Source organism: Artemia franciscana, chromosome 13 (genome assembly GCF_032884065.1).
Source record: "Artemia franciscana chromosome 13, ASM3288406v1, whole genome shotgun sequence".
NCBI classification, from domain to species: domain Eukaryota; kingdom Metazoa; phylum Arthropoda; class Branchiopoda; order Anostraca; family Artemiidae; genus Artemia; species Artemia franciscana.
In genome coordinates this window covers 6,772,611-6,788,740 of record NC_088875.1, presented here as the reverse complement: position 1 = coordinate 6,788,740, position 16,130 = coordinate 6,772,611, and the positions used below count along the sequence as shown (strand labels likewise).

The 16,130-nt window shown below is 34.8% G+C and overlaps 2 protein-coding genes across 2 annotated transcripts in view; both read right to left on the bottom strand.

Annotated features, from left to right (window-relative positions):
• LOC136034462 (A disintegrin and metalloproteinase with thrombospondin motifs 9-like) overlaps positions 1-16,130 on the bottom strand; it is a 100,438-nt gene that overhangs the window by 79,722 nt on the left and 4,586 nt on the right. The window lies entirely within an intron of this gene.
• LOC136034457 (uncharacterized) lies at positions 679-14,740 on the bottom strand. The gene is made up of 2 exons (XM_065715639.1): positions 14,262-14,740; positions 679-6,788 (listed from the first exon to the last, which is right to left on the bottom strand). The coding sequence occupies exons 1-2, from the start codon at positions 14,415-14,417 to the stop codon at positions 1,917-1,919; spliced, it is 5,028 nt and encodes a 1,675-aa protein (XP_065571711.1). The 5' UTR covers positions 14,418-14,740; the 3' UTR covers positions 679-1,916.

Below are 16,130 nucleotides of genomic sequence, written 5' to 3'. Positions count from 1 at the left end.
CTAGAAATCTTGAGAAACTACTGAATAGTATTGATTTTTTTAGAAAGCAGAGTCAAGAGAAAAGTTCAAACCAGACGTATAAAAGGTTTAAGAGGAGTGTGATTTGCTTTGCGGGATTTTTCTTTTTAATTACAGTTGGGATTCTTTTTAAGCATGCCAGTCTTCTTAGTAAAATGAATTAAATGTAAATCACTCCAAAAGAAAAAAAATCGCATAACATAAAATATGGGATTTGAGTGATTTAAGGGCAAAATTTCAGCTGAAGAACAAACAATAGAACATAAGTATGTTTTACTGAAAATTGGAGTTTCTATAGTATTATCGGGTCTTTGGGGCTATTTCCAGAAAGCTTAAAAGAAAGCCTCAGCTTAAAAGAAAAAAAAAGAAAGCTTAAAGCTTAAAAGAAAGCTTCAAATCCAGGTGAATAAAAGACATTAACACACAATTTTGTTGCCTAAATACCACAATAATAAAACTGACTGAAAGATGAAATTAGGCTTAAAAAACATAGTTATATAAAAGGTCATGTATAGTATTGCTCGAGACTTGAAAAAAAATAGTTATATAATACGTCGTCTATTGCTCTCTCAAGCTTGCTACTATTAGTCAATAGTATTGAATAAAAGTTGGAAATAAAAAAAAAGAATGAAGGGTATGAATGAAGGGTATGAGGTTTGCTACTTGGAGGGCGAAATCTTTGGATTAATTATAATATAAGTTATGCTTTCTCGGGTCTTCTTATTGTCTTATGTATGGTTTTCTTATGAGCAAGGGTAAATGCAGTTTCCTTAAGACGTTCAAGTCTAACTTAATAAAAACGAAATTCCGGACAAGATGAAAGATCATTTCATGTGTTTATCATACCTGAACGGTGAGAAAAATTAAGTTCTGAACAAGGTCAATCTTAAGCCAACAAAACTCTTAGATAAAGGGGAGGGTCAAGAATTTCTGTGCACCTGACATGTGCGTTCATTAAAGCATTTTTAGTAGTCGAAGTGCCCTAAGGAACTTATCCATACGTAATCTGTTCTAATTATACTTTTCCCTATAGTTTTTTTATATGCTGGCATGGTCTTGTAGCATTGAATGCAATTTGATGAGACACTATAAATTTTCTAATTAACATGCCACTCAGGGACTATCATAATTCTACTTATACAAGTTTTATTTTCTATTTTGTTGCTTTATCAATACGGTATTGTGTATCATATTTTGCTTGTTTTGTTCAAAAATGACTAATATGTAATTGTATTGTTGGTGCCATGTCTTACGTGTTTCTCTTATGTTTATGTTTTAGTTTCTTTTTGTCCATACCCCGAAGTGGCATTTGTAGCAATACATATCTATCACTATTTATAACTTGATGAGACTCTACCTTTGCTAATTAATATGCATTAATATGCAATTAAACGCAGTGACTATCACGTATCTACTTATTGGAGTTTTATTTGTTATTTTGTTGTTTTATTGATATAGTATCATGTATCTTATTTATATTTTTTGTTGATATATGATAATATATAATTGCATTGTTGATTTTATGTCTTATGTGTTTCTTTTATTGTTATGAACTACTCTTTCTTTTTTTTTTAAATGTTATTGTACAGTAGTTTTTTTCAGTTTATGTTTTAGTTTCTTTTTGTCCATACCCCGAAGTGGCATTTGTAGCAATATATATCTATCTGTCACTATTTATTTATCTATAATAATAGTTATCTATAGATTATTCTTTATCTATAGTAAGAAAATTTTTAACAAGTTCTGGTAGGAAAAAAAATGTAATCGATTTTGTTTCTTTTAAGAATTACATCAGCTATAATAAACAGCAACATAGTACCAATAAGCACCAGCAAAATACTTCTTAAAGGATATCTTTATTATAGCTTTAATTCAATAAAATTTTGGAAACATTTTTTTTACTTCTTATACCATAATTTAAATATTAACTCTATCTGATGAAGAGTCGTCATATTGATATTGATATTGCTAACGATATTAATTGATGTATGGTTTTCCGGGATACTAATTTTGTAGTAAGATGAAAAAGGATAATTTATAAGTTCAATATTATTGTATACAGACACAGGCTTAATTATCCATTCAGGTCCTGGAACTGAATACACACTTTCAAAAACAGCAGGTTCAAGCCTTAGCTCATCACCAAAATCAAAAAGTACAGAGCCACTGTGCTCTATCGAAGTCATATAGAACTCTCCATCACTTGAAACATTTTTCAATATGGCTTGAACACTTTCAATCCAAATGTTCCCATTTTTATCATCAAAAATAGGAAACTTTGCATGCCGCCTTGTTCTCAGAAGCTCAAACTCATATGGGAAATCCATCTCATTTAAAAGAATTGTTATTTCACCTTTATGCACAATTTTCCCCATATTTAACTCATCCTTTAGGATCTCCAGGACTGTTCTAAATTCTTCCGGTGCCGACAGAGGTGAAAAGGGCTGGATTTTTGAAAGGAATTGGTTACTCTGTTGAACATAAGCTGCTATATTTATAAGATTAGATAAACTGGAGTAAATTTGCTTTCCAATGCAAAATAGGTTTAGCATTGCGTTGACCGCTATTGTGTCAAGTACCTTATAAGCGGAAGCCATATTATCCAGTACAATTGCAGATGTATCATGGAGCATGTCCTTACGTCTTTTGAATCCGTCAACCACCAGTTGTGTATCAGAAATCTTGGACGTAAGTTCGATCACCTTCTCTGTAAGGTCTACTTTCATATCAATAAGTGATACCAATGAATCTAGTTCTGCGATGTTTTCGGCTCCTAGTTCACTAGAAGCTTGGAAAACTACTGATTTTAGGCGAGAGACTAATTGACGCGCTTCGTAACGGATAAATCGATTATTTATTTCACTAGTTGCAAACGAGACAGGAGTATAGACTTTCATTAAATCTGAAAGTTGAACGCCAAGGTCTATTTCATTTTTTATCTCGATGTTACTTATATCGTTGGCAAAAATTTTAATTTTCTGGATGAGCTGATTTGTTTTGTTATAATTATGTTCAATAAGTAAAAAATAATCTTCAAATAGTTGGTCAATATCATTAGAAGAAGTCTTCAATTCATCGGAAATGAACTTATGAGTGGAATTAACAAGGTTTAAAAATCCTGTTATGGTATTTTCATGATTTTTATTACCAATGCCAAATATAGCTAAAGCAAAACTCACAATGTTAGCTAAGATTTTAGCAGCGTTGAATACTTTCTTTCTTCTTATCTCTTCAGTTTTTTGTGCCAAATGACTTCGTGAATCTGCAAAAAGTTTGTCTCTGAATTTGTCAACAATATATTTCAGACTCCCCGAATTGAATTGCGTTATTTGATCGAAGACTAAACTCAATTTTTCCTTGTGTTTTCTTATATCTTCTGTCAAATGGTGTTGCTTATTTTTAGAATCATGCATTAGTTCTTCTGATAACTTCATTTCAGTTTTAATAAGGCTGTCCAAGCTTTTGCCAATCAACTGATGTGTGTACTGAGCTCTTAAGTTCAAAAGCTCGTTTTTCTGTTTGGCAGCTTGAACTAACATATTTTCAGTAGAATCAATAACTTTTTGAATAGATCTTTCTCCTTTATATCTTCCTTCTATTTTTTCCATTAATCTAAATGAGATTATTTCCTTAAATATGGGAAAAAGAAAACTATCGGCAATCGTTACATTTTCGGCTTTACTTTGAACTTCGTTTTTACTTCCATCTTTTCCTTTCTCCCCTATTTCTCCGATTTCACCGTTCTTTTCTCTTCCTGTAAATTTTTCTTTGAAATGTAAGCTGCTAGTTATTATTTCCCCGGGCCAAGGATAAGTTTCTCTTGTAAGGATAAATACTCTATCTTGTAAACGCCGAATGCCGCTCTTGTACTTATGTCTCTCCTTTTGTTTCCAAGTCCGCTCATATTCTGCCTCTATAACCTTAATCTTTCCACCTCTACCTCCAGGACCTCCATTGCCACCTTTACCACCTATGCCTCCTTTACCACCTTGAGCTAATAGAGTAAAATGCTCCCAAGAACGTACAGGAATATCCAGCTTTAGTCTCCCAGGCTCACCTCCATTCCCTCCAGATCCGCCAGGATTACCTCGAAGGCCTTTATTGCCTGGTCTTGCATTAGTTGACTTGTGTTCAATTTTCTTAGAAAACGTTATGACGTTCCAATAGACCTTACTGTTTGGAACCGCAGCACATATAATATTATTAACAAGTAAAGGAGTCAAGCACAACCAACCCAACAAACCTCTGTCGGGTATTTCTGTTAATTCTTCGTGTTTTTTTTCCAACTTGTCATTTTTCCAAGCATCATAGTAATATTTTTGAGAAAACTTCGAAGGTAATGTCCCACTCTTTCCATCTACTCCCTGGGACCCACGCGCACCATCTCCTCCTTTTCCACCATCTCCTCCATTTGCTTCAATACTCAAGACACCACCATTGACCTCAAAATGAACCTTTATTGAAACAACTCCTCCGCTAAGGCCGTTCTGCCCCGTTTGACCAGTTGTTGATTTTGAAGGAGCAGGCGGTTTTAAAGAGATATTGGATCCCTTATCACTGATATTCAAATATCCAGTTTCAATTGACAGTTTCCTGAGTGGTGTAGTAGTAAAACCATAAACGGTCACGTTGGAACAAATCAACCGAAGCTCTTCTATATGTGCGGGCAGTTTTGACAAAATTGCTGGTAAATCACATAGTAGATCAAATACTCTAGTTGTTTTACCATCTGAAAGATATTTTGGGGAGAGGCTGTTAAAATCAAATTGTGTGTCAAGCTTTTTGAATTCCAGGCTGTTTCGTAGCCTTTCTAATCTGTTACCAATTGATGATTTTATGTATTCAATTATTTCATGTCCTATTTGTAAAGATCGATTTAAATTGCATCGGGTAATCAATGCATAAGAATCAAACTGTTTTCTCTTTACAATTGTGCCTTGTGAATTTACAAAGGTCTTGAATACTTGGTCAATATCCGTTGTCGAGTTCACTGACTGAATGATTTCAATGCCTTCTCGTAAAAGTGTTTCTGCCTGATCACGTTCAGTATATGCGAATGACATTCGTTGCTTAGAACACTTAGAAAATATTTCCTCTTTTTCCTTATCAATTGTTTCTAATATGCTGTAAATTCCTTCTGAAATTTCTACTGGTAGTGTGCTTAAAAGCTTCGATGAGCTAAAAAGTCTTCCAGAAAAATAACTTTTCATGCAGTAATGCTCTTGTGAGGGTAAATACCTGCAAATTGGTAATAGCCCTATTAACAAGGAATGAATCTCAGTCAATGTGGTATTAAAACCAAAATGAAGAGTTTTTTCCATTGACTCTGTTAATCTAGTCTCAACTATCTTCCATTCTGTCATTATAATTTTTCTTTGCCTTTCATTTTTACTTTCTTCTACTAGAGCTCTTAGTGTATTTTTGTTTTCTTCTACTAAAAAACTAACAGCTTCAACAAGAGCTTCAGTCTTCTTGGTTCTTTCGATCTCAGTCAGATGTTTATGAAAAAGTACTTCATGATTGGTTAAATTTTGTTTTACGTTAACAGTAAAAAAAGCCTCTAATAGGTCATTGTCAAGAAACTTCGCATCTGAATTAATCTTTTCTAGTACGATTTCATATAGATTGGTCAGAACATTTGGTGTAATAATTGTTCCAGCTAAGATTTTAACTTCGTTTTCCTCATTTAAAACCAAGGAAATTAATTTCGTTAGACTTTGCCTGAAACGACCTGATTCCTTTCCTCTAATATTTACATATTTCAAATACTTATCTTCTTCCGGTAAAGACAAATAAGGAAATCCAATGACTTGAACTGACTTAAAACAATTCTTTAATTTCTTGCGTATAGAATCTCTCTTTGTCGCAGACTCAGATTCAGATTCAAACTCTTCTTCCAAGAGTTCGTCAGTAAGTTCTTCGTCATTTTCATCACCCTGCATTTTATTCACAACTACAATTAACCTCCCGCCCTTGAAGTCAGCACAAAGCGATCCACTATCATCTTGAATTCTACTTGCCAAGTTGAGATAGCGATCTAATTTTTTTAGTTCTTCATCTGAACGTAAGGAGTCAGTAGTTACCCACATAATAATATTCGAAAATAGTATAGGGGGAACTGTTGAAACAAAATCAATGCTGTCACCTCTTACCCCCATTCCTTCACTATCAGTAAACACTAATGGAAAAGGTGAGCCACTATCAGTAAAGTTCTTTTGTAATATATAATTCACTGCTTGAATATACTCATTACTTGGGATCACTGGTGATATATCAATTCCTAACGTTGTTGTCTTTGTACTTGTTCTTCCCTGACGGAACATTTCGTCATTACCAGATATCAAAGAAACAATAGTTGATTTTCCAGATCCTCGAAGCCCAAGAACAGCAACAAGCACTTGCTGCTTTGAGAATTCACCTAGCTCTTCTATCCTGGCTTTACCCTCCTCATGGAGCATTCCAAGGGTCTTATCTTTTGTCACATTTCCCATTCCAATTTTTTGAACCATGATTCCCTTTGGGTAGTGACTTTTTATCCTTAAAATATCACCAAAGTGGTTATTTAATTGAAATGTCCAAGTACCGTTATTGCAGCTTGTGTATAAAAGTGATTGGGTTTTCGAAGTATCATCTAAGCTTATTTTGAAAGTGTTAGACTTTCTTGTGCACTTAGATTTTAATAGAAGATATTTGAAATGAGTTTTCACTGCGTATGCTGCTGAAGAATTGCTGTTAAGGTGTAACTGCTGCTGCCTTCTTGATCGTTTAACCTGCAATAAAAAAAAAATATCTTACGGCAAATGCCAAATGCGGCGAGAAGAATTCACAAGAAAGAATTTGAAAGAAATTATAAATTCTGGAGAGGTTGCAAAGAGGAAAGCTTTGAATACATGGGCTTGGGATGGGGAAGAAGTGTGTGCAGCTCTGTTGTGCCAAATGGCTTGTTGCTGCAATGCTCCATTAGTAGTAGTTGGCCTATTTAGTCAGAGTTTTCCAAGAGTGCATTCTGGAAATGATACGCCTACCCAAATAAATCAAAATACACAGTGTTCACCTTATTTTTCAAATTATTCACAATATCTCGGAAATGGCAGAAGGATTCTCGTGGAAATTTCGAGGTGGCATTGGAGAAAGGAAAGGGTTCAAGTCAACCAGTTGGACTAAGGAAGGGGGCGGTGGTAAATTGGGAGACGCTACGTAAATCTAGTTCACTTAAAACCCATATCTGCAATATCTTGGGAACTGCTTGAAATATGGAGTTGAAATTTGAAGGTGCTCTTGAGGAAAGGAAGGATGGAGGGTGGGGAAAGCAAAATTGCAATCTAGTAGTAAATTCCAAAAAAATAGTAATAAGAAGTTGGTAATAAAATATTAATAAATTAGTAATAAAAAATAATAAATTATTACTCGGCTGAGAGGGAATATCCAAATTAAAAGACGATTTTTACACTCTTGTTAACAAACTAATATTTTAGAACCATCAAGATGATATACACGGACCTCGGAAATGGGAAATTAAAATTTTGAGCGCCCTTTATAAGTTTCAAAAATAATAAGAAGGACCATCCCACCCAGTATCCTTTTTTGCTAGCTCCCCAAAATGCCCCATTCTCCAATCTAAATTCAGAGATCACTATTTTACTAGCAATAATTGAAAAGTCCAATAAAAATGGACATGTAAGTCATGGCCCCTTCAGCACCCCTGGGCAAGGTTCTAGAGAATTGGAGGTTGTCAGAAAATTCGAAAATGTTCTGAATTACTTTTGCTGCTGATGCTTTTTGGTTCAAGCAAGGTCTTTGGAAGTCTTTGTTAAGCCAAGGTTTTCCAAGTTTTCCAGTTTTAAGGATCGCAACGTGGTGCGTACTTAAGAAAAATAAAAAAAAAAGCTATATGCACTTGATTTATACCATTTTCAATATCTTGAAATTAAATTAAGGGATTGAATTGATAGACTAAGAGAGTAGCCTACTGGATTGTAAGGAGATATAAAGGATTTGAAGCAAAGATAAACAAAGTATACCATGAGGGTCGAGGTCATCGAAATAGTATAAAAGTAATGATAGGATAAAAGGGTGGAGTTTAAACTTCTAGGAGCTATCAAAAATGAAGGAGGGAGGCAAGGAAAGTTGCAATTTAAATAGAAGAGAGAGGGAAGAAGCTAAGCTAGTTATATGTAAAATTAAATAAAAGAACAAGTTTTTTTTTAACTGAAAGTAAGGAGCGACATCAAAACTTAGAACGAACAGAAACTATTCCGTACGTGAAAGGGGATGTCCCCTCCCTTACATCCCACTCTTTACGCTAAATTTCCTTATTACTTTGAAAATTAGAGTTGTGACAAAGAGTCAAACTCAACGTAAAAATAGAGGCGTTGAGGAGGGGACAAAGAGTTTGACTGTTTTTTACAATTTTCAAGGTAATATAGAACTTTAGCGTAAAGAGTGGGAGGTTCAGAAGGGGGACTTCCCCTTTCACGGACGTATTTTTTTTTCTTTTCAAGTTTTAATGTAGTTTCTTACTATCAGTTAAAAAAAACTTTGTTTATTTAATTTCCGAACTCGTTTCAACTCACACAGGTTTAAATTTAGCTCACCATGCATGTAAAATAAAGACATTTGTATTTTAATTTTAGCACAGTTTCCCTTGTGTAAAATTTCCTCAGGAAACTTTTAATTGTGTTGCAAGAGCAACATTTTGGTTTTATTCCGTTTTTTTTCCATGCCGCCGATCTCGGCTTATTCCTGGAAACTGGTAAGGGCCTAACCTGTGCGGTTTTTACGGAAGGTGTGGACCTCAGGCTGGATTGAGGAATATGACATTACATTTTGAAAAGTTCCGCAGAACTCTTGCCTGGGGCCAAAAAGGATGATTTTTGCTTGTCCACGAGCCAGAGGCTATTGTGTGCGAAGTGAAGTGGAGTTATGCAGCCTATGTCAGAGAGGAGTATTTGAAATTGTGCGGCCAAGCTTTCGTTTCATCAAACCATGTTTGTGCTTTCGAGCGGAAAGCTCCGTTCTAGCAGGCAAGCAGGCAGGCACCACTTTCAAATTGAAGATGGACTAAAATCTATAAGTGTTAAATATATACGGCAGTTACCCGGCACCACAGCCAATATATCTTCTTTGAGGGATAAATAGAGAAATTTACAGAAGCAAAAAAGCGGCATTTTCCCACGGGCCCGAAAGTGCTGCCGTGATTACAGCTGGGTTTATCATTTGTTTTTTCGAACTTGATATTGAGACAGAGAAATGTTATCAGATGTACCTCTTAAACTTTAAAAGTTCTGTTATTGTTAAGGAAATTAGAGCTTATCCATTGTTCCCTTCTAAGTGGAGACGTTAAAAAGTTGGCCTACGGCAAAAAAAATTCCGACGGCAATCGATAGCTCTTGATGAGCTGATAAAAGGATATTTGATTAATTTTTTGATACAAAAATTCCTTCATGAGATATACTAGTTTAAAAGTTTCAAGTGGTTGATAACTTCAATACTAGGGTACACACTGAAACCTAAAATAGGCCGATACCAATTGTGAGACAAGTAGAGGACTTGTAAGCAACAGTAAGCTGTTAAACCATAATCGTCACCGGTAATAAGGGGTTTGGAACTTTGTCTAGCTGGTGTACCCATTATTTGTTTCCGGTTTATTGGATGGTAAGACCAATTTGGTTCCAGTGGTAAGACATGCATGTGACTTGTAAGTAATAATCGCTTATTAGGCTACAATCATCTTCAGTGAAGAGGGATTTGTAACTTTGCTAGTTGGTGTAGCCTACCCATACTCACTCTAACCTAGAATTAAGTGTTTACGCAACGGGTACAAACGATAACGTAAAACAACGAGGCAGATTCGTAATAATTAATAGAGTGTCATCTATGGTATTGTGATCTTGAAAAGTTACGGATAGCTATATAATACCATCTAGATCATATAAGATACCGTTTCAAGTTTTCATCCGTCACGATGTCTACGATTGATAAGAATAACGTTCAACTGGCTGCGAAGTCAACTTAGTCGCTTCTTTCTTTATTATCGATAGCTCGTGATGAGCTGATAGAAAATATGTCCTATTAGTTTCTTCATAATTAGTAGTGTCATTTATGGTCCTGAAAACTTACAGATAGCTTTATAACGCCAACTGGATTATATAAGATATTTTTCTAAGCTGTCATCCTTCACGATGTCTACGATTGAAAAGGATAAAGTTCAACTGGCTGCAAAGTCAATTTAGTCCCTTCTTTCGATATTCTTTTGTTATTGCTGTTTTTTCAACGCTGAGGAATAGCCTTTGATCATGCGATTACTGATCGCGTTCTTCTTTCAACATAACGTTTTAAAAGCTTCAATAGGCCGACAACTTCAGCGTTTAACCGGTAGCAAAGAAACAAAACCAAAGTGTTGCTCTCACAACACTTTATTCGGCGAAGCCAGAGAAAGGTCGTCGCAACACTTCACGTTGCTCAGGCAATGTAGGTCTAGTTTCTGTTCGAAAGAGCCCTGTACTGGTTCTCTAGGACCATTCATTCGATACCATCACCCTATTACACTTAAGCTTTTAGCAGTCTTAAAAAAGCTTTGCATTCTAATTAAACAGCCCATGTGTTTCAGGAGCATTTAAAAAAAAAATGGCAAAATCTCCCTGTTTCTAAAATTCAGGCAAATTTTCTCAGATTCGTAGACTTTGATTGGTAACACTAAAACTAATACAACTTATATATTTAGAATCAGCATAATATGCCAATTCTCAGCATATATCTGTTGGTATGAAAATTCAGTTGGTTTTTTAGAGTTTCGGTTACTATTGAGCCGCGTACGTTTTACTTATAGTTCGTTGCTACAAACTGTAAAGCTTTTAGTACTTAAAAAAACAACAACTTCATATTCTAATTAAACAAACCCTGTGTTTCAATTGCCGTTCTTAAAGAATTGGGACAAACAGCCAAACTTTAGAATAGGAAGGGATCACCCTTCAAATACACAATAATTTCTTTTTGTTTTGGTTTTTAATACTGTTCCTTACTTACAGTTTAAAAAACCTGTTTTTCTGTTTAATTTCTGCATGAAATATCCCACTTTTCCTAACGAGAAACTCCTCCGTAGAAATTTCATCCCACATTAAATTTAAATTCCCTCTAGATAGTCCCATCTTCACTGCAAGTCCCTCCCCCCTCCGTAAAACTTCTAGCGGACGATTCAGCATTGTCTTTGCTTTTTCTACAATTAGCCATGACTTAATGTCAACAACTATTTGATTTTTAATTCAAGTTTTCTTTAGTATTCTTACATTTGACAAAGACTTTTATTTATAGTCATCTTCTCGATCACTATGGCAATGTCTCCCTCCATGGCAATATTTTTCGGGAAATCAGAACACGCCGATAATTCCCCCCCCCCCCGAAAAAATTCTCCCAACGGAAACCCACCCGAGCACGAAATCCCCCCTCCCAAGAAATTTCAGTATAATCCGCAATAACAAAAACTATGCGTATAAAATGGACACATTTCATAGCTTAAAGGCCTCTCTCCACGGGGTGGAGAGGGGTTATTTTACCCTTAAGAACATAGTTATGGGATCTTCCAACTATAATAAACAAATAGCTCTCTCAACATTTTGATCAGATAAATTTGGAGAAAAAGGGTCGTGGGAGTGGCGTCAATTGCACTTTTGTCAGTTTTAGATGGGACTAGAAATTTCAATTTCCGTTTGAATGAGCCCTCTCCCGATCTTCTAGGGCCATTATTTCGAAAAGATTATCCCTGAAAAAAAAAACAAAAATGAACGAGAATCTGTGATTTTTCTTCTTGCAGAAACAGCAGAATTCTACATTTTCAAACAGTTCGTGGTAACGAACTGTAGGAAGGAGCGACCCGGCTGTATAGTAACCAAAACTCTAAAAATTAGAATTTTGATACCAATACCTACATCAACAGAATTGCATTTTAATGCTGATTTTAAATATATAAGTTTCATCAAGTTTAGTCTTACCCATCAAAAGTTACGAACCTGAGAAAATTTGCGTTATTTTAGAAAATAGGGGGAAATGCCCCCTAGAAGTCATAGAATCTTGACGAAAATCACACCATCAGATTCAGCGTATCAGAGAACCCTACTGTAGAAGTTTCAAGCTCCTATCTACAAAAATGTGGAATTTTGTCTTTTTGCCAGAAGGCAGATCACGGATGCGTGTTTATTTATTTTTTTTTTCCCAGGGGTGATCGTATCGACCCAGTTGTCCTAGAATGTTACAAGAGGGCTCATTCTAACGGAAATGAAAAGTTCCAGTGTCCTTTTTAAGTGACCAAAAAAATTGGAGGGCACCTAGGCCCCCTCCCACGCTAATTATTTTACCAAAGTCAACGGATCAAAATTCTGAGATAGCTATTTTATTCAGCGTAGTCGAAAACCTTGTAACTATGTCTTTGGGGACGACTTACTCCCCCGCAGTCCCCGTGGAAGGGGCAACAAGTTACAAATTTTGACCAGGGCTTACAAATAGTAATGGTTATTGGGAAGTGTACAGGCGTTTTCAGGAGGATTTTTGGTTGGGGGAGGGGTTGAGAAGAGGGGGATATGCTGGGGGAACTTTCCATTGATAATTTGTCATGGGGGAAGAAAATCTCCATGAAGGGAGCGCAGGATTTACTAGCATTATTTAAAAAAAACAATGAAAAAATAAATATGAAAAAGTTCTTTCAGCTGGAAGTAAGGAGCAGCATTAAAACTTAAAACAAACAGAAATTATTACCCATTTGAGGGGTTCACCTCCTCCTAATACCTCGCTCTTTACGCTAAAGTATTTTTAGTAATTTCAACTATTGATTCTACAGCTTTTGTGATTCTGGGGTCATTCTTAATGAATTGGGACAAAATTTAAGCTTTAGTGTAAAGAGCGAGGATCTGACAAGGGGGCGAACCCCCTCGTATATGTAATAAAAATATGAGTATACAAAAGTTCTTTACGTAAGCTAATTTATAAGTTACGTAAATCTTTTACTAATAAAAATATCCGTAAAAAATTAAAAATTCTAGTTGCCTTTTGAATTAACCAAAAAATCGGAGGGCAACTAGGCTTCCTTCCCCGCTCTTTTTTCTCAAAATCATTCGATCAAAATTATGAGAAAGCCATTTAGCCAAAAAAAATATGCAAATTTTGTTTTAATTATTCCTCTGCGGAGAGCCAAAATCAAAATATGCATTGATTCAAAAACGTTCAGAAATTAAATAAACAAAACAAGTTTTTTTAACTGAAAGTAAGGAGCGACATTAAAACTGAAAACGAACAGAAATTACTTCCTATATGAAAGAGGCTGCTTCCTCATCAACGCCCCGCTCTTTACGCTATAGTTTGACTCTTTCTCTCAACTCTTATTTTTAAAACAGTAAAAAAACAGTAAAGCTGATCAAAAGAAACATCTAAAATAACCTCCCTTATTCGAATCATTATGGTTGGACAACGGAAAACGCGAAGTTCGATGAAGTTCTTATTTGAAGATGAGCTGACACGGAATCAAACTTTTTCTACATGTTCTCGTAAGTGTAGAATTTTCTAAATTTTATCGTTAGTTTAAGTAAAAATCAGAACTTGATGTTACGCTGTGCTTTTAAAATAAATACTGCGGAGTTCTGAGGCAAAATTTCTTTTTATTTCTAAAAAAGGGGAAAGAAATCTGACTTTAACACAAGGAATTCTAAGCGGTAATGGTATGAAAACAAGAACAGAAAATAAGAAATAGACGCGCTGATCGCAATATCTTTTCAAACGAGCCCTTAAACAAAATGTTAAGCTATAGACCGTTTTAGTGCCACACTGGTGGCGACAGAGAAAAAAAGAGACAAATCAGAACTTCCCATGCGAAAAGGCGACTTTCCTTGTTGTTTGAGATGGAGAATAATCAATGTTCCCAATTTGTTTTTGGCTATAGAGATTCCGACAATGTGGATTTTGTCTGGACCCGGCAGAATTTTTGAGGAGTCTCGGCTTATTTTTAAATTGTCATTAGTTTGTTTGCTCGATAAACTTTTAAAGTCAAAATTAATGGAAATCATAGTTATTGTTACTGAACCAGCTTCAAATGATAAATCTTCCTCAATTAATAGTAAAAAAAAAAGAACTTTCGGTCGTTATTGGCTAGCAGTCATTTTTTAATAGGCTGCAGTAGAGGCCGCAGCTACAGTGACCTTCACCAGAGAATGTTTGCTTCAAATAGTCAATAGGGTGATTGATAAAATCAAAAACCATACCTTTGCTCCGCCATCTAGGGCTAGTTCATCGAAATCAATCCACTCAATAGTATCAACGAAGTCAACAAGCTTCACAACATCTTTTTCAAAGTAACTGTAGTTACAATGAATGGATCCAATACAAAAAATCAAGCAAAATATCAAAAACAAATTCATGATAACTTAAACACTACGTTTGATCTTACACATTCATTGCTTTTGTCTTTAACCACACTAAGCCAATTGGCAGCTTAGAAAATGGTTTTCTAGGAATCAAACATTACATGACAGTGCTGGCGTTGCTGAATTCAGATAACCTATTCCCTTTTTGCACTTTTATCGAGCTCCAGAGGTTCAAATATTAAAGCCTTCTGTTGAAAGAGTACCAAATGTTTAATGTGAGTAATTGAAAAGATTGCGTTCCGACAAATATTAAAAAGCGCTTTTATCGAGCTCCAGAGGTTCAAATATTAAAGCCTTCTGTTGAAACAGTACCAAATGTTTAATGTAAGTAATTAAAAAGATTGCGTTCTCACATATGTTTCAAACAAAGTAAAGAGTTTTTTAAAATTTAAATGAGACTAAAAACAACAACTAAAAAAATTTATTAAAATGTAAATTAAAAATTTAATGAACATACATAGAAAGGAATTTTTGCTCCTTAAGGCACTAAAGAGGAGTCAAGTCTTACTTATTTGTAATATTTTCTGCTTATTTCAAAGTTTACTTGATCATTCATTCTGTTTCTGTTTTTTCTGTTTCAATTTTGACTTATTGCATGAATTTAATTTTGCTTGATTTAAGTTTTAGTTTTGACCCTAACCTTTCTTGAAAAACATTTTTCTTTATAAAATAGCTTTTGTCGTGATTTATATTTGATTTTTGATTGGTGTAGTTTTGTAATGTATCAACAAAAAAATCCTTTTTAAAGTTTTTTTAGTTTTAAACCGTAAAAACAAAATTTTCAATTCTAATTCAAATTTATCAAATTAATTCAAAATTAAATATACAGCTGAAATATCTAATGTTTCGTAATTATGTACAATATTTGTTAACAGTCGTTTTGTCTTAAAAATTCGAGGTGGATAGGGAGGGCATTATATCCCCTCCGCGGTGTCAGCCCGACAAAATCCAAAAAATCACTACCAAAACATCTTAAAGTTTGAAGAAATGTCCTGATTCAGAGTTTAAATATCCCATGACATGTATCCCTCGTACAACAGGCTACAGCCTATTGTACATGACTTTGAATATATTTATTATTCCACCTTGCTATCGCAATAATAATTAATATTCTCTTTGAAAGGTAACAAGCCATCGTTGACTTAGAAAAGAGGCATTTGCCACATTTGTGTTATTTTTTCTAATTTCATCTTTCATTTCATCTATAAAGGCCAATTGTTAAAACTTTAGAGTGGGGACAATTCAATACAAATTGAAAATTCTAATGCCCTAATCAAGGGTCAAACGTGATTTGAGGGCAATAGACCCCCTTCCGTTTCTTTTTTGCCACTGGTCTCTAGCTGTACTGTTGGGCAAGAGACCCCAATTATTCATCAGATAAATGTCCTTTTGTTCTTTGATAGTGTTTTTGATAATTCCCTGGCCAGTGTTGCCACAACGAATTTTTTCACTGACTGTTTGTTGTTCTCGTTCTTCTTTTCTTTACAATTTTGTGTTTTGTCATTGCAGCAGTTTTAATGTTGCTCCTTACTTTCATTTAAAAAAACTTGTTTTTTTTTGTTTAATAAGCAAAAGAAGAGAGTATGAAGTCACTGCTTTCAGGGTATGTTGAAATGTATTTTTAAAAGTGATTAGAATGTAATAAACCCCTTGTCCTTTTTAGTTACTCTTTTCTTCTCAACACTTATTTAATTTATGAAAAGCCAT

Coding starts and splice junctions, on each gene's coding strand:
- LOC136034457 (XM_065715639.1), bottom strand. CDS start 14,417: ATGAATTTGTTTTTGATATTTTGCTTGATTTTTTGTATTGGATCCATT. Junction 6,789..14,261: donor CCCTAGATGGCGGAGCAAAG/GTATGGTTTTTG, acceptor TTTTTATTGCAG/GTTAAACGATCAAGAAGGCA.